This window comes from Crinia signifera, chromosome 7, assembly GCF_055691185.1.
Source record: "Crinia signifera chromosome 7, ASM5569118v1, whole genome shotgun sequence".
In the NCBI taxonomy this organism is placed as follows: Eukaryota; Metazoa; Chordata; class Amphibia; order Anura; family Myobatrachidae; genus Crinia; species Crinia signifera.
The window spans coordinates 9105675-9131132 of NC_139223.1; the positions used below are offsets into that span (position 1 = coordinate 9105675).

The 25458-nt window shown below is 46.5% G+C and overlaps 1 protein-coding gene across 2 annotated transcripts in view; it reads right to left on the reverse strand.

The window, feature by feature from the left end:
* The window catches only part of LOC146019737 (uncharacterized), a 130894-nt gene that overhangs the window by 62709 nt on the left and 42727 nt on the right, over window positions 1-25458 (reverse strand). For both annotated transcript variants that reach the window (XM_083152251.1, XM_083152250.1), the window contains exon 3: window positions 16682-16808. In XM_083152251.1, the coding sequence (XP_083008377.1) occupies window positions 16682-16808 (127 nt within the window). The remainder of the gene's footprint in view (window positions 1-16681; window positions 16809-25458) is intronic.

The window sequence follows — 25458 nt, forward strand, 5'->3', positions numbered from 1 at the left end:
CACTCCGACCACTCCATCTGCCTCCACATGCCACTCTGACCACTCCATCTGCCTCCACATGCCACTCCGACCACTCCATCTGCCTCCACATGCCACTCCGACCACTCCATCTGCCTCCACGTGCCACTCCGGCCACTCCATCTGCTTCCACGTGCCACTCCGACCACTCCATCTGCCTCCACGTGCCACTCCGACCACTCCATCTGCCTCCACGTGCCACTCCGGCCACTCCATCTGCTTCCACGTGCCACTCCGACCACTCCATCTGCCTCCACGTGCCACTCAGACCACTCCATCTGCCTCCACGTGCCACTCAGACCACTCCATCTGCCTCCACGTGCCACTCAGACCACTCCATCTGCCTCCACGTGCCACTCAGACCACTCCATCTGCCTCCATGTGCCACTCAGACCACTCCATCTGCCTCCATGTGCCACTCAGACCACTCCATCTGCCTCCATGTGCCACTCCGCCACTCCATCTGCCTCCACGTGCCACTCAGACCACCCCACATGACTTCACATTCCACTCTGACCACTCCATCTGCCTCCACATGCCACTCCATCTGCCTCCACATACCACTCTGTCCACTCCATCCACATACCACCCCACATGACTCCACATGCCACAACACATGCCACTCCTATGTTATAGGTGCCTTTCTCTGTAGAGACATATGTTAGCTAGAAGCTATCCATAATTCCAGAACCTTCCATTCCCTCTCCCAGACCTTTTAAGGATTAAAAATAATTTCCTAAAAACACAATGTAACCACCCCCTTGCAAATATATTCCCATTGGTCAGTCACTTCTCATTCTCCAATTCAATCAAGTGATTGGTCAGAGAAAGTCCTCATACTCAGTCACTCTGTCCAGACAGTAATGAGAATAATTACTGATTCTGGGTGGTAATCCCATCCGTCACTGACCAATCAGAACCTGCATAACTCTGATGGACAGAGAGCTGGGGAATATATCACACCTGGTGGCCCATTGGACGGCTAACAATCACATCACTTAATGTAATATACACAGAGAGAGAGGGTGCAAATGCACTATGCGATCATTACATGACAATACAATATATCATAAGAGGTTGTTAGTATATCATTGGCCAGTGATATTGGCCTGCCCACCAATTGTCCAGGTCACCTCTTGTCGAGCAGGTCCCTAACATTATGGAGTCGCTGTTCTGGCTGGACGGTCTCAGGGCATCACTACATACAGTATATACACAGTCACTTTTTATATCATGTTTGTTCATTATTTACATACAGTATGCACATGTTTTTCAAACACTCTCTCCCTCTGAACACATAGGGCATGGGTCTTCAAACTGTGGCCCTCCAGATGTTGTGGAACTACATGTCCCAGCATGCCCTGACGGTTTTGGCATGCTCTTATAGGATAAAATGTGGCAATGCATGTTGGACCATGTAGTTTCACAACATCTGGAGGGCCACAGTTTGAAGACCCATGCTATAGGGGGACCTTCATACTTATAACTTTATCACCTTACTATCACTATTCTTTATTGTGATGCCTGGGGGCTCCTAGGCTGGATCATGTTTTGGGGTTCCCTGCGCCCCAGATGGTGACCCCATAATGTTAGGGACCTGCTCAACAAGAGGTGACCTGGACGATTGGTGGGCAGGCCAATATCACTGGCCAATGATATACCAACAACCTCTTATGATATGTTATATTGTTATGTAATGATCCCATAGTGCATTTGCATCCCCTCTGTCTCTGTGTATACCACTTTATTCTCAGCAGACCCTGACTCATAGAGGTGTGCAGGGAATGTGCAATGTACAGACAGCTTACTGTAATTTGTATCACATCACACTGACCCCTTGTGCTGTCACATAAAGGTGTGAGGGGAACGTGCAATGTACAGACAGCTTACTGTAATATGTGCACCTCCCAGCTCATCACATCACACTGACCCCTTGTACTGTCTCATAGAGGTGTGCATGGAACGTGCAATGTACAGACAACTTACTATAATATGTGCACCGCCCAGCTCATCACATCACACTGACCCCTTGTACTGTCACATAGAGGTTTGCGGGAAACGTGTAATGTACAGACAGCTTACTGTAATATGTGCACCACCCAGCTCATCACATCGACCCCTTGTGCTGTCTCATAGAGGTGTGCGGGGAACGTGCAATGTACAGACAGCTCACTGTAATATGTGCACCGTCCAGCTCACCACATCACACTGACCCCTTGTGCTGTCTCAGAGGTGTGCGGGGAACGTGCAATGTACAGACAGCTTACTGTAATATGTGCACAGCCCAGCTCATCACATCACACTGACCCCTTGTGCTGTCACATAGAGGTGTGCGGGGAACAGGCAATGTACAGACAGCTTACTGTAATATGTGTACTGCCCAGCTCATCACATCACACAGACCCCTTGTGCTGTCACATAGTGGTGTGCGGGGAACGTGCAATGTACAGACAGCTTACTGTAATATGTGCACTGCCCAGCTCATCACATCACACTGACCCCTTGTACTGTCACATAGAGGTGTGCGGGGAACGTGCAATGTACAGACAGCTTACTGTAATATGTGCACTGCCCAGCTCATCACATCACACTGACCCCTTGTACTGTCTCATAGAGATGTGCAGGAAACGTGCAATGTACAGACAGCTTACTGTAATATGTGCACCGCCCAGCTCATCACATCACACTGACCCCTTGTACTGTCTCATAGAGGTGTGCAGGGAACGTGCAATGTACAGACAGCTTACTGTAATATGTGCACTGCCCAGCGCATCACATTACACTGACTACTTGTGCTGTCTCATAGAGGTGTGCGGGGAACGTGCAATGTACAGACAGCTTACTGTAATATGTGCACAGCCCATCACATCACACTGACCCCTTGTACTGTCACATAGAGATGTGCCGGGAACGTGCAATGTACAGACAGCTTACTGTAATATGTGCACTGCCCAGCGCATCACATTACACTGACCACTTGTACTGTCACATAGAGGTGTGCGGGGAACGTACAATGTACAGACAGCTTACTGTAATATGTGCACTGCCCAGCGCATCACATTACACTGACCACTTGTGCTGTCTCATAGAGGTGTGCGGGGAACGTGCAATGTACAGACAGCTTACTGTAATATGTGCACAGCCCATCACATCACACTGACCCCTTGTACTGTCACATAGAGATGTGCCGGGAACGTGCAATGTACAGACAGCTTACTGTAATATGTGCACCGCCCAGCTCATCACATCACACTGACCCCTTGTACTGTCACATAGAGGTGTGCGGGGAACGTGTAATGTACAGACAGCTTACTGTAATATGTGCAACGCCCAGCTCATCACATCACACTGACCCATTGTACTGTGAGAAAGGTAACTGTGACTTAGATGGTGAGCGCTATGATTGAAATGGTAGTACTCCCCTGTTTTAATGATTCTTTATAGTGCTCCTCAGTAGTATTGAAGGAGCCGTATATGTAAAAAAAGAATTTATAGGGACACTTCCTGTAATACTGATTGGTTAATTTCAATGTTATACATTCAGTCTGGAGTATCCCCTTGTTCTAACACATATAGGTTTAATAGAACTGAATACGGGGAGTTATCCCCTTTCTAATAACTCACAGGTGTCGGAGTTAGTCAGGCGTGTCTCAAGGTTCTTGCTTTATCCGGGTTATGAATTTAAATGATCCTTCAGTCACAACTAGGATAAAATAGTTTGACTTTTATTACATAATGTGAAAATACCAAGTGTAAAACAAGTGGGGTATTCATCTTGAGGGTTCGCAGGGGTCAGCTGAATGATGGTATAACCAGGAAGAAATGGGGTCCCGTTTCCTGGAGTGGTCAGCAGTCCTTTGTCCCAAAATGGTGAGGTCCCCCAGGGAAGGTCAGTCAGCACCAACGCGTTTCGATCTGTAATTGGATCTTTATCAAGGTGTTGCTGACTGACTGGGCTGCACGGTTTAAATACCCTGTATGTGATTGCTGATCGTTATCCCCTGTGTACAATGCGGGCAGGGTGTGTAGAATATAGTTCTCCCATGTCATTCTATGTGCCGCTTTTTCTTTATACACATTCCCAGGCGGTTTGTTATCATTGAAGTCCCGGCCGGCGGCCATCTTGTTTCCGGCGGGCGTGATGTATTTCTTAGGTCATCTGTTTGTTTTCATCCCCTCATTGGTCCTCGGCATAGCGTCCTCATTGTCATGGATCTTGCGGCCATCTTGTGGTTGTTCTATGTGTTTATTCTTTCCTCCGGTTATTTTCTCCGTGTCCATATTTTGATTGGCAGGATTGTGTGTTAATTTCTTTCCCGGCGGACATCTTTTGGTTGGCTGTTTCATTCCAACGTAGTTTTTGGACATCAAGTTGAATCTTGATGTTTACCTAAGTAGAATAAATAGTGCATTTGGAAATGGCCTGTTTGTATAACAATGGGATCTTTCATTATTTGATAAGAGACATAAATATTTTTTTAAAAGTGATCTAGTGCTTATAAATAGTCATTAAAAGAGATAAAAGAAAAGAGGGATAAAGGTATTTTTTGTGCAAATGGTAAAGGTAAGGACCATAAGAAATTCAGAGGAACCATTTTAATTCGAAGTCCCTTTTGAGGCCTATAGGTTCTAAAGTTTTGTAATTGTTTATGCACTGCATTTCTTTTTGTGCAAGACGTTTGGCCAAATTTTTATCTCTTTCAGTGGTTTGTACTTGTTTAATCCCCCAAAACCCTGAAATATTGCGAGTTGAACAGTTATGTTCTTTTTTAAAATGTGCTGCCAACGGATGTGCTTCCAGTCCTTTTTTAATGTTTCTGAGATGTTCTGAGATACGTGTTTTCTAAGGGCGGGAGGTTCGCCCAATATACCAATTATTGCATTAACATTTAATTGCATATACAACACTTGCGGTGTTGCATGTAATGAATTCTGTTATTTTTATTTCTTGTTCATTGATGGTTAGAGATTCTGTTTTAGATGTTGATGGTGCGGTTGTGTTTTTGCACCCCATGCAAAGGCCGCATCTATAGAAGCCCTTCGATCTATTGTAGCTGTGCCTCGTTTGATCGCTCATATGTAAACTTCGGACTAGCTTATCTTTTATATTCGCTGCTTTCCTATAAATATGTTTGGGCTTTTTTGGCAGTAAGGGCCCAATAACCGGGTCTTTCTGAATGATAGACCAATGTTTTTTAAAAGATCTTTCTATTTCATAATGTTGGGCATTATAGTCGGTGGTAAATGCCCACTGGAAATCAGAATTTGTTTCCTTATTTTTTACTTTCGGTTGTAGTAATTCTTGTCTTTCTATTTCTTGTGCTGCTCTCATTCCCTTTTCTATATCTTCTTCTTTGTATCCACAACTTTGGAATGATTTTTTCATTTCTGAAGCCTGTGTGTTATAGATATCCATTTCTGTGCAGTTTCTCTTTAGGCGTTTGAACTGGCCATTGGGGATATTTGAAAGCCAGTTCACATGGTGGCAGCTGTCAGCATAGATGTATGTACTCGAGTCTGTCGGTTTTTGGAAAGTTTTGGTACAAATGTTGCCATCCTTTATATATATCGTGTGATCTAAGTAATCAATACTTGTTTTATCAATCATGAAGGTGAGTTTGAGGTTGTATATATTGTTATTTAAATAGTTGCAGAATGACTGTAGGGTTTCCTCGTCTCCCTTCCAAATAAAGATAATATCATCGATGTAGCGCGACCAGGACACCAGGTTTGCCTTATATCGGTTCTCTTCCCAGATCGCTTCATTCTCCCAGCAGCACATAAAAATATTCGCGTAGCTGGGGGCAAACCTGGTGCCCATGGCCGTGCCTGTGCTTTGAAGATAAAAACTCCCTTTAAAAATAAAATAATTATGTTGTAAGATGAATAAAATTGCTTCTAAAATGAATTCTTATAACTGTGGTTCCATTTCTGATTTTTCTAGGGAGGTTTTTATGGCTTTAATACCCTGATCGTGCTTAATAATGGTATATAAAGAACTTACTAGATAATAGTCATCCTTCCATTCGATACGGTTTAAAATATTTTAAATATCGCGGGTGTCTTTCAAATGTGACTTGTTTTTAAAAACAAGGGGTTGGAGATAAAAGTCAATCATTTCCGAAAGGTTGGCTGTTATAGAATCTATACCCGAGACAATGGGGCGTCCCGGGGGGGTTTATGGGGTCCTTATGAATTTTGGGTAAAATATATATGGCAGGTATTTGAGGATTTTCTAAAGAAATACATTTCTTCTCATTTGTGGTTAGTACGTTTTCATGTTTGTTTATAAGGGTTTCTAGATTTCCTTTATACGTTAAAGTTGGGTCTTTTTTTAGCTTTTTATAGGTTGTTTCATCATTTATTTGTCTAAACACTTCTTCCTCACAGGTTTTCGTGTCCAAAATTACAATCCCCCCCTTGTCCGCAGGTTTAAAAGACCCAACTTTAACGTATAAAGGAAATCTAGAAACCCTTATAAACAAACATGAAAACGTACTAACCACAAATGAGAAGAAATTAATTTGTATAGAAAAACCTCAAATACCTGCCATATATATTTTAACCAAAATTCATAAGGACCCCATAAACCCCCCGGGACGCCCCATTGTCTCGGGTATAGATTCTATAACAGCCAACCTTTCGGAAATGATTGACTTTTATCTCCAACCCCTTGTTTTTAAAAACAAGTCACATTTGAAAGACACCCGTGATATTTTAAATATTTTAAACCATATCGAATGGAAGGATGACTATTATCTAGTAAGTGCAGATGTAAGTTCTTTATATACCATTATTAAGCACGATCAGGGTATTAAAGCCATAAAAACCTCCCTAGAAAAATCAGAAATGGAACCACAGTTACAAGAGTTCATTTTAGAAGCAATTTTATTCATCTTACAACATAATTATTTTATTTTTAAAGGGAGTTTTTATCTTCAAAGCACGGGCACGGCCATGGGCACCTGGTTTGCCCCCAGCTACGAGAATATTTTTATGGGCTGCTGGGAGAATGAAGCGATCTGGGAAGAGAACCCATATGAGGCAAACCTGGTGTCCTGGTCGCGCTATATCGATGATATTATCTTTATTTGGAAGGGAGACGAGGAAACCCTACAGTCATTCTGCAACTATTTAAATAACAATATATACAACCATGATCACCTTCATGATTGATAAAACAAGTATTGATTACTTAGATCACACGATATATATAAAGGATGGCAACATTTGTACCAAAACTTTCCAAAAACCGACAGACTCGAGTACATACATCTATGCTGACAGCTGCCACCATGTGAACTGGCTTTCAAATATCCCCAATGGCCAGTTCAAACGCCTAAAGAGAAACTGCACAGAAATGGATATCTATAACACACAGGCTTCAGAAATGAAAAAAATCATTCCAAAGTTGTGGATACAAAGAAGAAGATATAGAAAAGGGAATGAGAGCAGCACAATAAATAGAAAGACAAGAATTACTACAACCGAAAGTAAAAAATAAGGAAACAAATTCTGATTTCCAGTGGGCATTTACCACCGACTATAATGCCCAACATTATGAAATAGAAAGATCTTTTAAAAAACATTGGTCTATCATTCAGAAAGACCCGGTTATTGGGCCCTTACTGCCAAAAAAGCCCAAACATATTTATAGGAAAGCAGCGAATATAAAAGATAAGCTAGTCCGAAGTTTACATATGAGCGATCAAACGAGGCACAGCTACAATAGATCGAAGGGCTTCTATAGATGCGGCCTTTGCATGGGGTGCAAAAACACAACCGCACCATCAACATCTAAAACAGAATCACTAACCATCAATGAACAAGAAATAAAAATAACAGAATTCATTACATGCAACACCGCAAGTGTTGTATATGCAATTAAATGTTCATGCAATAATTGGTATATTGGGCGAACCTCCCGCCCTTTGAAAACACGTATCTCAGAACATCTCAGGAACATTAAAAAAAGACTGGAAGCACATCCGTTGGCAGCACATTTTAAAAAAGAACATAACTGTTCAACTCGCAATATTTCAGGGTTTTGGGGGATTAAACAAGTACAAGCCACTGAAAGAGATAAATATTTGGCCAAACGTCTTGCACAAAAAGAAATTCAGTGCATATACAATTGCAAAACTTTAGAACCTATAGGCCTCAATAGGGACTTCGAATTAAAATGGTTCCTCTGAATTTCTTATGGTCCTTACCTTTACCATTTGCACAAAAAATACCTTTATCCCTCTTTTCTTTTATCTCTTTTAATGACTATTTATAAGCACTAGATCACTTTTAAAAATATTTATGTCTCCTATCAAATAATGAAAGATCCCATTGTTATACAAACAGGCCATTTCCAAATGCAGTATTTATTCTACTTAGGTAAACATCAAGATTCAACTTGATGTCCAAAAACTACGTTGGAATGAAACAGCCAACCAAAAGATGTCCGCCGGGAAATAAATTAACACACAATCCTGCCAATCAAAAGATGGACACAGAGTAAATAACCGGAGGAAAGAATAAACACATAGAACAACCACAAGATGGCCGCAAGATCCATGACAACGAGGACGCTATGCAGAGGACCAATGAGGGGATGAAAACAAACAGATGACCTAAGAAATACATCACGCCCGCCGGAAACAAGATGGCCGCCGGCCGGGACTTCAATGATAACAAACCGCCCGGGAATGTGTATAAAGTAAAAGCGGCACATAGAATAACATGGGAGAACTATATTCTACACACCCTGCCCGCATTGTACACAGGGGATAACGATCAGCAATCACATACAGGGTATTTAAACACTGCAGCCCAGTCAGTCAGCAACACCTTGATAAAGATCCAATTACAGATCGAAACGCGTTGGTGCTGACTGACCTTCCCTGGGGGACCTCACCATTTTGGAACAAAGGACTGCTGACCACTCCAGGAAAAAGGGCCCCGTTTCTTCCTGGTTATAACTTCATTTAGCTGACCCCTGCGAACCCTCAAGATGAGTACCCCACTTGTTTTACACTTTGTATTTTAACATTATGTAATAAAAGTCAAACTATTTTATCCTAGTTGTGACTGAAGGATCATTTATATTCATAACCCGGATAAGTAATAGTAGTAGTACGTTTATTTATAAGGCGCCGCAAAGTGTCCGCAGCGCCGTACATAGCAAACAAAAAAAAACAAATTACAAGGTAACGTACAGGGTGTGTTGAAAGATACAGTATAAATAGGGGTATAGCTGGTAGAACTAAAATCAGCATCAGTTCAGAAGTAGGTGTCAAAATTGTCAAGGAGACTGAAGATGAAGTAGAGGAAGGGAAGAACAGGACAGGAGCACAGGTGAGGTAATGAGGTAGGGTGAGTACGTGAGGAAGGAGGGCCCTGCTCATAAGAGTTAACATACTAAAAATAGGTGGGTGGATGAACGAAATACAATAGGATAAGTAGGAGGCAGGATAGGAGGATCAAAAGAGGTTAGGAGGAGGGATAGGCTAGTCGAAAAAAGTGGGTTTTGAGGGAGCGCTTGAAGGAGGTAAGGGAATCAGATAGCCTGATGGGTGGCGGGAGGTTGTTCCAGTGCAGGGGGGCAGCGCGAGAGAAATCTTGGACACGGGAGTGGGAGGAGGTGATTAGGTGAGAGGTCAGTCGGCGGTCAGCGATGGAGCGAAGAGGACGGGAGGGCAGTGCCAGATTAAGCCTTCGGGGGGCCCGGGGTACTTTAGACCGGGGGGCCCCCTTGCACTTGTCATTACTGGCCGCACACTGCATGGGAGAATATTATACTGTCAAAACACAGAGTAAAGGCAGAATAAACTTGGTCAATGGTTAACTGCAGGGGATATATATATATATACACACACACGCACACACGCACACACGAAAAGCCTGTGTTTGTCCCTCTGCCCCTTACTCTGGAGGAGACGTCACAGTCCTAGTGCTGCCTCTGATTAAAAACCCTCCCATGACTAAGCTGCTGCTGCTGTTCTCCATGGACCTGAGAAGCATGTAATGAGCTCAACCAATCAGAGCTCAGCACAAACCTCTCAGCCTCTGCCCTCTGGTGCAAAGTGTCATGAAACTTAGTCAACTCCCAGTAATGCACTGCACACTTGTGCAATCAGTGTGCCTTGGCTCCCGATGCTCAGCACCATTAATCATTGTCACATTGGCAGATAGGTGAAGCTGCAGCACTACCCCACCCCCATGCACAAATCCTTTAGCTAAAAAAAAAAAAAAATATTTTTTTTTTTGGAAAAATACATGCCAACCACAGGGGGCCCCTAGCTAGAGGGGGGCCCAGGGGAACTGACCCCTTGTGCCTCCATTATAATCCGGCCCTGCGGGAGGGAGTGTGGATAGAGATCAGTGAAGAGAGGTAGGGAGCTGTGGAGGAGGAGAGAGCCTTGTAGGTGGTGGTGAGGAGTTTAAAGAGAACTCGGAAAGGAATGGGGAGCCAGTGAAGAGATAGACTGAGGGGGGAGGCGGAGGTAGAGCGGCGGGAGAGGAAGATGAGCCTAGCAGCAGCGTTAAGAATGGATTGGAGAGGTGCGAGGCGGGTGAGAGGTAGCCCAGAGAGAAGGATGTTGCAGTAGTCAAGGCGGGAGATGACAAGAGAGTGAATGAGAATTTTGGTCGCGTCAGTGGAGAGGAATGGTCTGATGCGTGAGATGTTGCGTAGGTGAAAGCGGCAAGACTGTGAGAGAGCACGAATGTGGGGGGTGAAAGAGAGGGAGGAGTCAATGATGACACCGAGGCAGCGTTTTGGTCGGTGGACGTGATCTCGGTTTCACCAATGCTGATGGAGATAGTGGGAGAAGAGGGGATGTTCGGGGGATGGAAGATTAGAAGTTCAGTTTTAGCCATGTTTAGTTTCAGTAAGCATTGGGTCATCCAGGCTGAGATGGCCGTGAGGCATTCGGAGACCTTGGACAGGAGTGATGGGGATAAGTCGGGGGAGGAGAGATAGATTAGGGTATCATCAGCATAAAGGTGGTAATGAAAACCATAGGAGCTGATGAGGGTGCCCAGAGAGGTGGTGTAGAGGGAGAAGAGGAGAAGGCCAAGGACTGACCCTTGGGGAACACCGACTGGCTGTGGGGTAGTAGGAGAGGAGGAGCTCGGAGTGGAGACGGAGAAGGAGCGATTGGAGAGGTATGAGGTGAACCAGGAGAAGACCGTGCCAGTGATGCCAAAGGAGCGGAGGGTGTTGAGCAGGAGAGGGTGGTCAACAGTGTCAAAGGCAGCCGAAAGATCAAGCTGGATGAGGATAGAGAAGAGGCCTTTGGATTTAGCCGATAGTAGATCGTTAGTGAATTTGGTCAGGGTAGTTTCAGTGGAATGTAAAGGGCGGAATCCGGATTGGAGGGGGTCTAGAATGGAGTTAGCAGTAAGGTGGCTTAGGAGACGATTATAGGTCAGACGTTCTAGGAGTTTGGAGGCAAAAGGGAGGAGGGAGATGGGCCTGTAGTTGGATGGAGAGTTGGGGTCCAGATTTGTTTTTTTTTGAGAATTGGGGAGACAAGAGCGTGTTTGAAGGAGGAAGGGAAGATCCCAGAGGATAGGGAAAGATTAAAGAGGTGAGCCAGGTGAGAGCAGACTGATGGACTGAGACGACGGATAATATTGGAGGGGATAGGATCGAGCGGGCAGGTGGAGGGAGAAGCGGATTGAAGGATAGAGTGGACTTCAGCAGCAGTGGTGGGGTAAAATGAGGACAGGAGTTGTAAGGATGGGAGTGGAGATGTAGGAGGGGAGGAGGGAGAGGGTGAGGTCATGGCAGCAGTGATGGCAGTCCTGAGAGAGGAGATTTTGGTTGAAAAGTAGGTAGCAAAATCAGCGGCTACGATGGAGGACGGAAGAGCTGGAGGAGGGGGGGAGAGCAAGGAGTTGAAGGTGGCGAAGAGCCTGCGGGGATTGGATGATTGGGAAAGGATGAGGGACTTAAAGTAGGATTCCTTGGCCAGAGCAAGGGCAGAGCTGAAGGAGGAAAGAATGAATTTGAAATGGAGATAATCCGCAAGGGAGCGTGATTTCTTCCAGAAGCGCTCAGCAGTGCGAGAGCACTTTTTAAGGAATCGGGTGATAGGCGAGTGCCACGGTTGGGGGTTGGAGCATCGAAGGGGGATAGAGGAGGGAGGGCAGGCAGAGTCCAATGCCAAAGATAGGGTGTCATTATAGAGGGAGGCAGCGAGGTTCGGGCAGGACATGAGGGCGATTGGGGCGAGAAGAGGACACAGCGTGTTTGAAAAGGCAGCAAGATCAAGTGTGTTGACGTTATGCCGTGAGACAATGCGCTTGGGAGGGGGGGTGGGAGAGGGGGAAGCAGTGAGGGAGAAGGAGATGAGGTGATGGTCAGAAAGAGGAAAAGCCGAGATAGTGTAGTCAGTAAGGGAACAAGAGCGAGAGAAGACTAGATCGAGGGAGTGTCCTTGGATGTGGGTGGGAGAGGTAGTCCACTGAGATAGGCCAAGAGAGGAGCAGAGAGAGAGGAGTTTGGATGTGCCAGGATCAGCGGGGTTATCCAAGGGGATGTTAAAGTCACCAAGAATGACAGATGGCAGGTCAGAGGAGAGGAAGTGTGGAAGCCAGGCGGCGAAGTTGTCAAGAAATTGGGAGATAGGACCAGGGGGGCGATAGATTGCAGCGACACGGAGGTGGTAGGGGTAGTATAGACGGATAGAGTGAGACTCAAAGGAGGAGAAAAGGAGAGAGGGTTCAGGGTGAATGACACTGTGGGTGCATGAGAGGAGAAAACCCACACCGCCACCTTGGCGACAGTCAGGCCTGGGAGTGTGAGAGAAAGAGAGGCCACCGTGGGAGAGAGCAGCTGGAGAGACAGAATCAGAGGTGGAGAGCCAGGTCTCGGTGATAGCAAGGAGGTGGAATGCTCTAGAGATGAATAGGTCATGGATGGCAGAGAGTTTGTTGCAGATGGATCTGGTGTTCCATAGTGCACAGGAAAGAGGGGGGGTTGTGTATTTATGTGGATAAGGTTTTTGGGATTACAGAAGCGAGGGGGGGTCATTGGGAGGGTGGGGGTGCGGGGGCGAGTGGTCAGGATAGGTATGGGATGGGAGGGGGGAGGAGCAGTTGGAGAAAGTGAAGTTGAGAGATTAACAGCCATGAGGAACCGAAGGTGAGAGGGTAGGTTAGTGAAAGCAGACAGAGGGATTTGGGAGGACAGACAGCGTCTGTAGTAGATTTGCGAGGATGTGGTAGAAAACAGAGTGAGAGAGAAGGTAACAGGCAAGGAACTACTGTCAGAAAAGAGACAAGTGGGTAAAATCAGGTTGATTGAGTAATCCAATTAAGTATGAAAAAACAACAAGTGAGAGGATGAAGGGAACAGAGAAGGTCAGAAGTGAGGCAAATGTGAGCAGGCGTGAAGAGGGAAACAGAGTGCAATAAATGTGTGGCAAAGATAAGAGAAAATAATAGTGAATGAGTAAAATGAAATACAATGTTGGAAAAATATAGATAAAATGAATTAAATGTCAAAATTGAGCAACAGGTTACAATAGGATAGAAAGAAGATGAATATATTACAATAAAACTGAATATGAAAATTTAGACTGTGTTCAAACTCACCTTTTTCAGTATTCTAACTCACCTGCTTCAGTTTCCAACTCACTTAAGTAATCAAGCTTCACTTTAGTATGCAAGCTTCCCTCTCAATGAGCACACGGATAAAGCAAGAACCTTGAGACACGCTTGATTAACTCCGATACCTGTGAGTTATTAGAAAGGGGATAACTCCCCGTATTCAGTTCTATTAAACCTATATGTGTTAGAATAAGGGGATACTCCCGACTGAATGTATAACATTGAAATTAACCAATCAGTATTACAGGAAGTGTCCCTATAAATTCTTTTTTTACATATACGGCTCCTTCAATACTACTGAGGAGCACCATAAAGAATCATCAAATCAGGGGAGTACTACCATTTCAATCATAGCGCTCACCATCTAAGTCACAGTTACCTTTCTCACATTTCCATTTCCATAGTGCATTTGCATCCCCTCTGTCTCTGTGTATACCACTTTATTCTCAGCAGACCCTGACTCATAGAGGTGTGCAGGGAATGTGCAATGTACAGACAGCTTACTGTAATTTGTATCACATCACACTGACCCCTTGTGCTGTCACATAAAGGTGTGAGGGGAACGTGCAATGTACAGACAGCTTACTGTTATATGTGCACCACCCAGCTCATCACATCACACTGACCACTTGTACTGTCTCATAGAGGTGTGCGGGGAACCTGCAATGTACAGACAGCTTACTGTAATATTTGTGCACCGCCCAGTTCATCACATCACACTGACCCTTTGTACTGTCACATAGAGGTGTGCTGGGAACGTGCAATGTACAGACAGCTTACTGTTATATGTGCACCCCCAGCTCATCCCATCACACTGACCCCTTGTACTGTCACATAGAGGTGTGCGGGAAACGTGTAATGTACAGACAGCTTACTGTAATATGTGCACCGCCCAGCTCATCACATCACACTGACCCCTTGTTCTGTCTCATAGAGGTGTGCGGGGAACGTGCAATGTACAGACAGCTTAGTGTAATATGTGCACCATCCAGCTCATCACATCACACTGATCCCTTGTACTGTCACATAGAGGTGTGCGGGGAACGTGTAATGTACAGACAGATTACTGTAATATGTGCACTGCCCAGCTCATCACATCACACTGACCCCTTGTACTGTCTCATAGAGATGTGCGGGGAACGTGCAATGTACAGACAGCTTACTGTAATATGTGCACCGTCCAGCTCATCACATCACACTGACCCCTTGTGCTGTCACATAGAGGTGTGCGGGGAACATGCAATGCACAGACAGCTTACTGTAATATGTGCACCGCCCAGCTCATCACATCACACTGACCCCTTGTACTGTCTCATAGAGGTGTGCGGGGAACGTGCAATGTACAGACAGCTTAGTGTAATATGTGCACCATCCAGCTCATCACATCACACTGACCCCTTGTAGTGTCACATAGAGGTGTGCGGGGAACGTGCAATGTACAGACAGATTACTGTAATATGTGCACCGCCCAGTTCATCACATCACACAGACCCCTTGTGCTGTCACATAGAGATGTGCAGGGAACGTGCAATGTACAGACAGCTTAGTGTAATATGTGCACCGCCCAGCTCATCACATCACACTGACCCCTTGTACTGTCACATAGAGGTGTGCGGGGAACGTGTAATGTACAGACAGATTACTGTAATATGTGCACTGCCCAGCTCATCACATCACACTGACCCCTTGTACTGTCTCATAGAGATGTGCGGGGAACGTGCAATGTACAGACAGCTTACTGTAATATGTGCACCGTCCAGCTCATCACATCACACTGACCACATGTTCTGTCACATAGAGGTGTGCGGGGAACATGCAATGTATAGACAGCTTACTGTAATATGTGCACCGCCCAGCTCATTACATCACACTGACCCCTTGTACTGTCACATAGAGGTGTGCAGGGAACATGCAATGTACAGACAGCTTACTGTAATATGTGCACCTCCCAGCTCATCACATTACACTGACCCCTTGTACTGTATCATAGAATTGTGCAGGGAATGTGCAATGTACAGACAGCTAACTATAATATGTGCACAGCCCGGCTCATCACATCACACTGACCCCTTGTGCTGTCACATAGAGGTGTGCGGGGAACATGCAATGCACAGACAGCTTACTGTAATATGTGCACCGCCCAGCTCACCACATCACACTGACCCCTTGTGCTGTCACATAGAGGTGTGCGGGGAACGTGTAATGTACAGACAGCTTACTGTAATATATGCACCTCCCAGCTCATCACATCACACTGACCCCTTGTACTGTCACATAGAGATGTGCAGGGAACGTGCAATGTACAGACAGCTTACTGTAATATGTGCACCGCCCAGCTCATCACTATCACACTGACCCCTTGTGCTATCTCATAGAGGTGTGCGGGGAACGTGCAATGTACAGACAGCTTAGTGTAATATGTGCACCACCCAGCTCATCACATCACACTGACCCCTTGTACTGTCACATAGAGATGTGCCGGGAACGTGCAATGTACAGACAGATTACTGTAATATGTGCACCGCCCAGCTCATCACATCACACTGACCCCTTGTGCTGTCACATAGAGGTGTGCGGGGAACGTGCAATGTACAGACAGCTTACTGTAATATGTGCACCCCCCAGCTCATCTCACTGACCCCTTGTACTGTCACATAGAGGTGTGCAGGGAACGTGCAATGTACAGACAGATTACTGTAATATGTGCACCGCCCAGCTCATCACATCACACTGACCCCTTGTACTGTCACATAGAGGTGTGCAGGGAACGTGCAATGTACAGACAGCTTACTGTAATATGTGCACCTCCCAGCTCATCACATCACACTGACCCCCTGTGCTGTCACATAGAGGTGTGCGGGGAACGTGCAATGTACAGACAGCTTACTGTAATATGTACACCGCCCAGCTCATCACATCACACTGACCCCTTGTACTGTCACATAGAGGTGTGCAGGGAACGTGCAATGTACAGACAGCTTACTGTAATATGTGCACCTCCCAGCTCATCACATCACACTGACCCTATAAAGGCAAAAGGTAACAAAGCACTTACCTATAAACCAGCACAGGAACAATGAAGTCTGTGTAATTTGGATCAATTTCCGATCTCTCCACCTTTGTCATCATATCAGTGTAATTATCATTCCAATCCACCCGCTCGCCTACAGGGATGAAGTTTCCTGGTATGATAGAAGAAAAGACCAAAATAATCATAATTTCCGCAGATGTGACCAAGAACCCACTCCTTCCCTTCTCCTCACAGCCCCATCCTACCACCCAGCCACAACACTTATTGCTGTGGTGCACAAAGTAGTGGTTTTTTTTTTGGGGGGGGGGGGGTGTACTCAGATTTCCCCCTTCCCCATCAGATCATCTGTACACTTGCAGCTGGGAGTCCAAGCACATTGCACCACAAGTCATAGGCAGGGCAGCCGAAAGGTATGCTGGTCCCCAGTAAGATTTTGGGGAAGTGGCCTAATCATAGGAGGCGTGACCATCTCCCGCGTTTAAGCCACGCCACAAAAATGTTTAAGGAGGTTGAAAAAAACACTCTAAAATTGAGGGGAGAGTGTTATTGCCCACTCCACCACCTCAACAGCAGCAGCACGCACCTTCGGCATGTGCTGTGCAGACAGCAGGCTCAGCATGAGCTCTCACGCTGTCAGTGAGACGCTCATGCTGAGCCTGCTGTCAGCACAGCACATGCTGTAGGTGTGAGCTGCTATTGCCGCCTGGGAGGGATGAAGGGGGAAGGTATGGGGGGGAGGGGGTCGGACCAGGTACAGGGCACCTCCAGCAAGCCCAGGCCATTAGTATCAGCTCCCCCACCCCCACACTTCCTGACAGTCATTACCCAGGATTTTATAACCCCCAAAGTAAAAAAAAATTGCACCCTATTACATTTGTGAATTATACTTAAAAATCGCATGTACGAATTGATGTGCATTTAAAACTTTCCCAAAAAATCGCCCCCTATTACATTTCACCCTGTGTGTGTGTGTGTGTGTATGTGTGTGTGAGAGAGAGAGAGAGAGAGCGAGAGTCAAGTAAGAAGGAGAGAGATGAAAGAGAGGGAGGGCAGCCATCTTGTTCCCATGTCTGTTTACATTTGGCAGACCCTGATGGTGACGTATTGATGCCGCCAGCAGTTAGTGACCTCAGTATACTACACTGCACATATGTGGCTGTACTGATATCATACAGGACATACTTGCCTACTTTCGAAAACTAGTTTCAGGGAGATTTTAGCTGCTAGTACAATGTGCCACGCCGCTGAGATGGCGGACCATGCTCCGCCCAGAGGGCGTGTCTAACTCCTCCTATGGGCGTAACACATTTTTCTGCCTCTCTTGCTGTCTTTCCTAAGATGAGAGAAGACGAGAGAGAAAGAATGCATGTGTAAGAGACAGAGGGGGGTGTGAGAGACACAAAGGTGGGAGAGAAAGAGAGGGAATGTGCGTTAGAGGGAGAGAGTGTGAGGGATGAAAAGAGAGAGTCTGTGAGTGAGAAACAGACAGACAGACAGGGAAAGAGTGTGAGGAAGAAAGGAGGAGAGAGAGTGTGAGTGTGTGAAAGGGAGGGAGAGAGGGCGCAATGTACTAAGCCTGAAAAGTGATAAAATGGAGAGTGATAAACAACCAACCAATTAGTTCCTACCTGTCATCTTTCAAACACAGTCTGTAACATGGCAGTTACGAGCTTATTGGTTGGTAGTTTATCACTCTCCATTTTATCACTTTTTCAGTATAAGTACATCTCGGCCAGAGTGAAAGAAAGAGAGAGGGGTGAGAGTGAGAGGGGGGGGGGGGGGTCAGTGTGAGAAAGAGGGAGAGAAGAGAGAGCTTTAGTGCAGGAGAGCAGCATTCATATCCATATTACTCTCTCTATGTCAAAAATGGGAGTGCTCATGAGGAGGGAAGGTGCCCAATATCCTGCAGCTGTGTCTTGGCTCCCGATGTGAGTCCCGCCCCCCTCAAAGGTGGCATGCAGGTCGCCGGCTCCTGTGGTAGGTGGTATGGGGATTGGCTGTTTATATTGATGTCTATAAGTGCACACTGCAGCTCCTCATAAAATCAGCTTGTGGATTCCAGGAGGCTCCCTCCCGACTCTAGTCTGTGACGGTGACGTGGGCAGCGGCTCCTCTGTGTCACGCCCATGACCAGTCACTAGCTCTAACAGTGTTGGTGACAGAGCGGGAATCATACTAAACGTGCGCTCTGTGACCTACAATCAATGTTAAACAATAGCACTGCAGCACATGGAGACAGCCTCTTTTGGGACAGGAACCCAGCCGCAGGCAACTCCATTCCCTCTGGCAGTTCAGCCCCCGTGCACCATTATATTACATTACACCCCCACCATATTAGTACACACACTACTTTATTACACTACACCTATGGTAGTTGCTAAATCCAAGTGGGCTAAAGGACCTTTCATGCCCAGGGGGAGGAGCAAGGTCAGGAGCTGTGTAGCTCCACTATCCACGCTACCACTGGTTAACTTTAGTAACCAGGTGGAGAGCGAAGCCACTGCGCCGAAGCGTGGCGAGCGAAGAGAGTCCATAAGGGTCCGTTTGTGTCCCTTCCCCGGACCTTACTCCTCCCCTGTCACATGACAGGTCCTTTATCTCACTTGGATTTATACCTAACCCTGCACCTGCTCCATAATACAGCCAGTAAATGCACCATTAAATTACATTACAGTCCCCCACCCCATATTTCATCCAATACATACACCATTATATTACATTATGTGCACATCAGCCACTCCATATTACAGTCAGTACACACACTTCACTTACATTACACAGATCCCCCTTTCCCCCATTACTTACTCACTTGGCAGTGTTGCTGCTCCAGGGAGGCACCTGGCAGTGAGGTGAAGGAGGCAGCTGACCGGAGGCAGATTAACACGAACGGCTGGCCTGATGAACGGACTGAGCCTGCTGCTGCTCTGTGTGTGGTGGGCGGGGCCACGCTCCGGGAAGCAGAGGCTCAGAGCTGCCAGCTCTGGTCTCTGTCTGCTCCTCCTGATCAGTTACACAGAGTGACTTCCTCTCAGCGCCGCACAGCAGCTCGGCCACAGCGAACCACAACCCTGCGGTGACCGGCTGCAATGTTCTCTCTGCAGGCCCCGCCCACCACTATTGCGCCGTCCAGATTTTAATAGAGGTGTCCCGGAAACCAGGAGGAAAGAGGGGGTTTGCGGGGGAGCGGGAGGCTCCTGTGAAAGTCGGGAGTCTCCCGCTGAATGCGGGAGGGTAGGCAAGCATGATACAGGAACAGGCTGTCAGATGAGGAAGCGAGAGTCACACACTGTTCCTGCCTAACTAGATACACAGACAGCTACGGGCTCCCAGCACGTTAACACTCGCAGGACCAGCAGCTGCTACATAGTATACAGACCAGTGGCGGTTTTTGAAGTAAAGTGTATAGCACTTGGTGATAATATTGGTGAATAATAAAACCCAGTTTCTTTTTCTTTCCAGGGTTGGTTTTTACCTATGGGCTGCAGCCACCCAGCCAGGTAAAATCCGCCACTGTAGTGGACCCAGATGCAGTCTGTGAGACTGCACTGTCTTCATTGTGACTGGCAGTGACTTTCTATTGGAAGTCGGACCTGCCAGTCACCAAGGCAGTCCCATTGGGAGATGTTTCCTCCCTCTGTGACGCCTTTCTGTGGGCTGCCGAGAAAATCCTAGATTGAGCATGCCCAGTACCTACATTAGAACTGCGCATGCGCCGCTCCTGGTGCCTGTCATTAGTATTATACAGGCGCCGGGACCATAATTCTCTTCTATGGGCTGTTGCCGAAGCAGCCCATAGAAGCTGGCCACATGTGCAGTACAGATGTTTGCACTGTGCATGCGCCAATCTCGGCACCTGTGATCATAGCACAGGCACCAGGATCTCTGTGGGGACCAGGAGGAGAGGTGGCAGCAACAGGTGGGGGGTGCCTGCATCACGGTACCCCCACGGCGGCTGCCGTTACAGGCAGCCCCCCTCCCCGCAAAGGGTAAGAGCCGCCACGGACATATTAACATCTCATCACATGGGGCATCACGGATGGTGTAGTGGTTAGCATTACTGCCAGAGAGCACTGAGGTCATGGGTGCTATCACCACCATCGTCCAAACTGTGCAGAGTTTGTATATTCTACCCGTACTTGCGTGGGTAGTACCATGGTTTCCTCCTACAATCCAAAAATATACTGGTAGGCTAATTGGCTTTCAACAATAATTAACCCTAGAATGTCTGTGTGTGTGTACATGTGGTAGGGACAGAGGCGTAGCGAGGGCGGTGCCGGCGGAGCACACGCTCCGGGCGCAGGATGATTGCATGGCGCCGGAGCTGTGCTGTGGCACCGCCAGCTTGCTCGCCAGCCAGCTCCCCCGCCCGCCCGCTAGCTTCCCCGCCCGCCCACTAGCTTCCCCGCTCGCCCGCCAGCTAGCTTCCCTACTCCGTCCGGTGACAGAGACATGCTCGCTGCTGCTATGTAGGAAGAGGAGCAACAGAACACGAGGACATGCACTGACACTAGAGGGAGGAAGATTCAGGGGAAATGAGAGGAAGAATTTTTTCACAGAAAGAGTAGTAGATAAGTGGAATAGCCTCCCATCAGAGGTGGTAGAGGCAAATAATGTAGTACAATTTAAACATGCTTGGGATAAGCATATTGATATCCTTACAAAAAAATAAGGATCAAATATGGTTTGAGGTAACATGTTTAAAAAAAGGGGCAGACTAGATGGGCCAAGTGGTTCTTATCTGCCGTCAAATTCTATGTTTCTATGTAAAATTCACGGGTCCCGCTGGACCGCTAGCCAATGGGCACTTGCGGTAAAGCAGCCATTCAACTGATGGCTGCTGGACCGCGAGCGCCTATTGGCTAGCGGTCCAGCGTGAGATATGAATTTTACGTAGCCGCATCTCTCTCCCGGACACAGCGCAGAGAGCCGTGAGCGGGCGGCAGTGTGCACACTGACAGGGGGGAGGAGAGGGGAGGGGTGCACACTCACAGCACACATGCTGCAGTGCATCGACTGTCTCTGTCAGCACAGGCAGGGGGGTGCCTGGCTGTAACTATGGTGTACTCCCACCCTCCACCCACCCTGCTGCACTCACCCTCCTAACCACATAACCCACCCACCCTGCTGCACCCACAAACCCACCCTACTGCATCCTACTGCAGAAACCCACCCACCCACCCTGCTGCATCCTACTGCACTCACCCACCCACCCTGCTGCATCCTACTGCACTCACCCACCCACCCTGCTGCATCCTACTGCACCCGCCCACCCTGCTGCACCCTACTGCCCCCTTGGCATCGAGCATGAAGCCCCTTGGCATTGAGCATGAAGCCCCTGGCATTGAGGTAAGTGGCACTTATGTGTCAAATGTGTAATCGGCATTATGGTGTGTTGTATGTAATGGGCATTGCAGAGTGTTATATAGTATGTCATGGGCATTATGGTGTGTTATATAGTATGTAATGGGCAGTACGGAGTGTTATATAGTATGTAATGGGCATTACGGTGTGTTATATAGTATGTAATGGGCATTACGATGTGTTATATAGTATGTAATGGGCATTACAGTGTGTTATATAATGTCATGTGCATTGCGGTGTGTAATATAGTATGTAATGGGCATTACAGTGTGTTATATAGTATGTAATGGGCATTATGGTGTGATATATAGTATGTAATGGGCATTACGGTGTGTTATATAGTATGTAATGGGCATTACGGTGTGTTATATAGTATGTAATGGGCATTACGGTGTGTTATATAGTATGTAATGGGCATTACGGTGTGTTATATAGTATGTAATGGGCATTACGGTGTGTTATATAGTATGTCATGGGCATTACGGTGTGTTATATAGTATGTAATGGGCATTACGGTGTGTTATATAGTATGTAATGGGCATTACGGTGTGTTATATAGTATGCCATGGGCATTACGGTGTGTTATATAGTATGTAATGGGCATTACGGTGTGTTATATAGTATGTCATGGGCATTACGGTGTGTTATATAGTATGTAATGGGCATTGCAGAGTGTTATATAGTATGTAATGGGCATTACAGTGTGTTATATAGTATGTCATGGGCATTACTGTGTGTTATATAGTATGTAATGGGCATTACGGTGTGTTATATAGTATGTAATGGGCATTATGGTGTGTTATATAGTATGTAATGGGCATTGCGGTGTGTTATATAGTATGTAATGGGCATTACGGTGTGTTATATAATATGTCATGGGCATTACTGTGTGTTATATAGTATGTAATGGGCATTACGGTGTGTTATATAGTATGTAATGGGCATTACTGTGTGTTATATAGTATGTAATGGGCATTGCGGTGTGTTATATAGTATGTAATGGGCATTACGGTGTGTTATATAATATGTAATGGGCATTATGGTGTGTTATATAGTATGTAATGGGCATTACAGTGTGTTATATAGTATGTAATGGGCATTGCGGTGTGTTATATAATATGTAATGGGCATTATGGTGTGTTATATAGTATGTAATGGGCATTACGGTATGTTACATAGTATGTAATGGGCATTACAGTGGCCCTTATTCTGGTTGGTGCGTACATTTCCGTATACTTTCGGATGGCGTTTTTTAGCCATCTGCGCATGCGTGGGGAACGCTATGCGCATGTGCCTCGCATGGTCTACGTACTTGTTCTCACTAATACCGTACAGAAATGTGCACCGCAATCACTCGGGAAATATGGGCGTATTATGGGCGTCATTCGGAAATACACAGTGGCGTAGCTTCAAAGTGGGCTAAACTGGGCGGAAACATGGGCGGACACGGGGGAGTGCACTTATTTTGGTAGGCGTGCATTCGGACAGCACACCGAATGCACGCAAACAAAAAGGCAAGAAATATGCGGTGTCCATAAGCAAGTATTGCTTTGCGGACACCACTCGGTCATGCGCTAGGCAATCGGAACGCCTAATCAGGACGGCCGCACCTCAACCAATGTCAGCTGAACACAATACAATCACCTCCTTTACTCATTACTTGTTAATTGACGCTTGTCACTGCTTCAATTGGAACCATTGCAGCTTAAATGGACCATTACTAAGCACACACATATATGATGCACTTTTCACACACTTTTACACTGCAACTAATGAACACAACTTAATATTAATAATACAAATACACATGTCACTTCTACATGTATCAATTAAACCACACATTTTGGGGAAACAAAAAACATTTATTAAATGAACTTATAAAATAAATTAGAAATCATCACAAAATAAAAGGTAGCATAGCAGGAATAAAAGTAAATAATATATAATAAATACATGTATTATAGTCATACATAGCCACAGCAGAATCATTAGGAACACATCAGGTGGCTTCACAACAAAAGTATAGCACCAACACTTCAAGTACAGCAGACAGTAATGGTAGCCGAAACAGGGCAACAGGGGAACCAAACTTGACATTCGAGACGAGGGCAAATGTGGGTACCCTCTGCACGGAATTGGACACAGGAAGCTGACACACACAGCTCAATGAAAGATTTGGGAAGACATAAGGGTGGAGATTAATGCGGACACAGGTTCATCTGCGGGCATGTTTTCCCCCGGCAGGCTCCTTGCCACATGCAGCAGCTCTTCGGCCACGGCCACGGCCATGATCAGATGGTGGGCCAGGTGGAGCAGATGCTGGGGAGGGGGGGATGGTCTTCCCCCTCTGGCAGCAGGGAGTGCTGATGGTGGGAATGCACCAGAAACGGATGACATTAGGACCCTATTGCTGGCAACTAGCTCCACCATAAGCTCATTATGGTGGAGAAGGAGGTCATTTTGCCGCAGGGCTTGATCAGACAGCACCTGCAGGCTAGCAGCAATTGATTGCTGGGTGACAGCCATAGCCTGAAGGCTCCCAGCGATACTCTGGTGGCTGGTGACCAAACCCTGCAAGACCTCCTCGGTCCTACGCACCCGCTCTGATGCCGACTCTCCCTGCTGCTGAATATGGGAAAGCACCTGCACCCACCTGGTCAATTCAGCCTCGGTCAGTGGCTGTTGGTGCTGCACGGGCCTGGTACTGGTGGCAGGTGGCACAGACTCCTCAACCTCCTCAAGAGATTCTTGACCAAGCGGTGGGGATGCTGGTGAAAGAGAACATTACAATTACAACACATTCCATGCAAAATTAGAACCAGCTACTTATGGCATGGCAAATAATTACCTTCAAGCAAAGAAGCCATGACTTCCGCTGGGGACTCGCTGTCCATGGTGCTCACCCCCCGGACCTCCTCGACTGCAATGCAGCACTCTGCCATCTCTTCTAGGGGGGTGAGCTTCTGCTTTGATGGCATGGGGCCAGCCCCAGAGGTGTGGCTGTGTTCCCACCGCTGGGTCAATTTCTTCTTGAGGTTGGTTTTGAAGTCGTGCCACCTGCAATCAAAGTTTACATATTAATACATGTCACTCCTCATGTTTGCTGTAGCACCCATTGCAATCTGCAACAGATTACAACATGTGCCTCATGACACCAAACTTACATTATATTAAATTTGAAAACCAAGCCTTAGAAGATACACTCACACTCACCCTACAATAACTATCAATTAAATGAAATGGCAAACATGTCTGTGCCTCCAAGCAACGTGACCGCCCATTGACCAACTCCATCTAACATCTAATGTAAACATTACTGGTCTTGTACTGCTCAAATGTAACACACATGAACTTGCCTCTTCTTAACGTGCTCCGCCTCACGAACTTGTGGAGCCACCGCATTAATCTCCGCCGTTATGTCCTCCCAGATCTTCCATCTC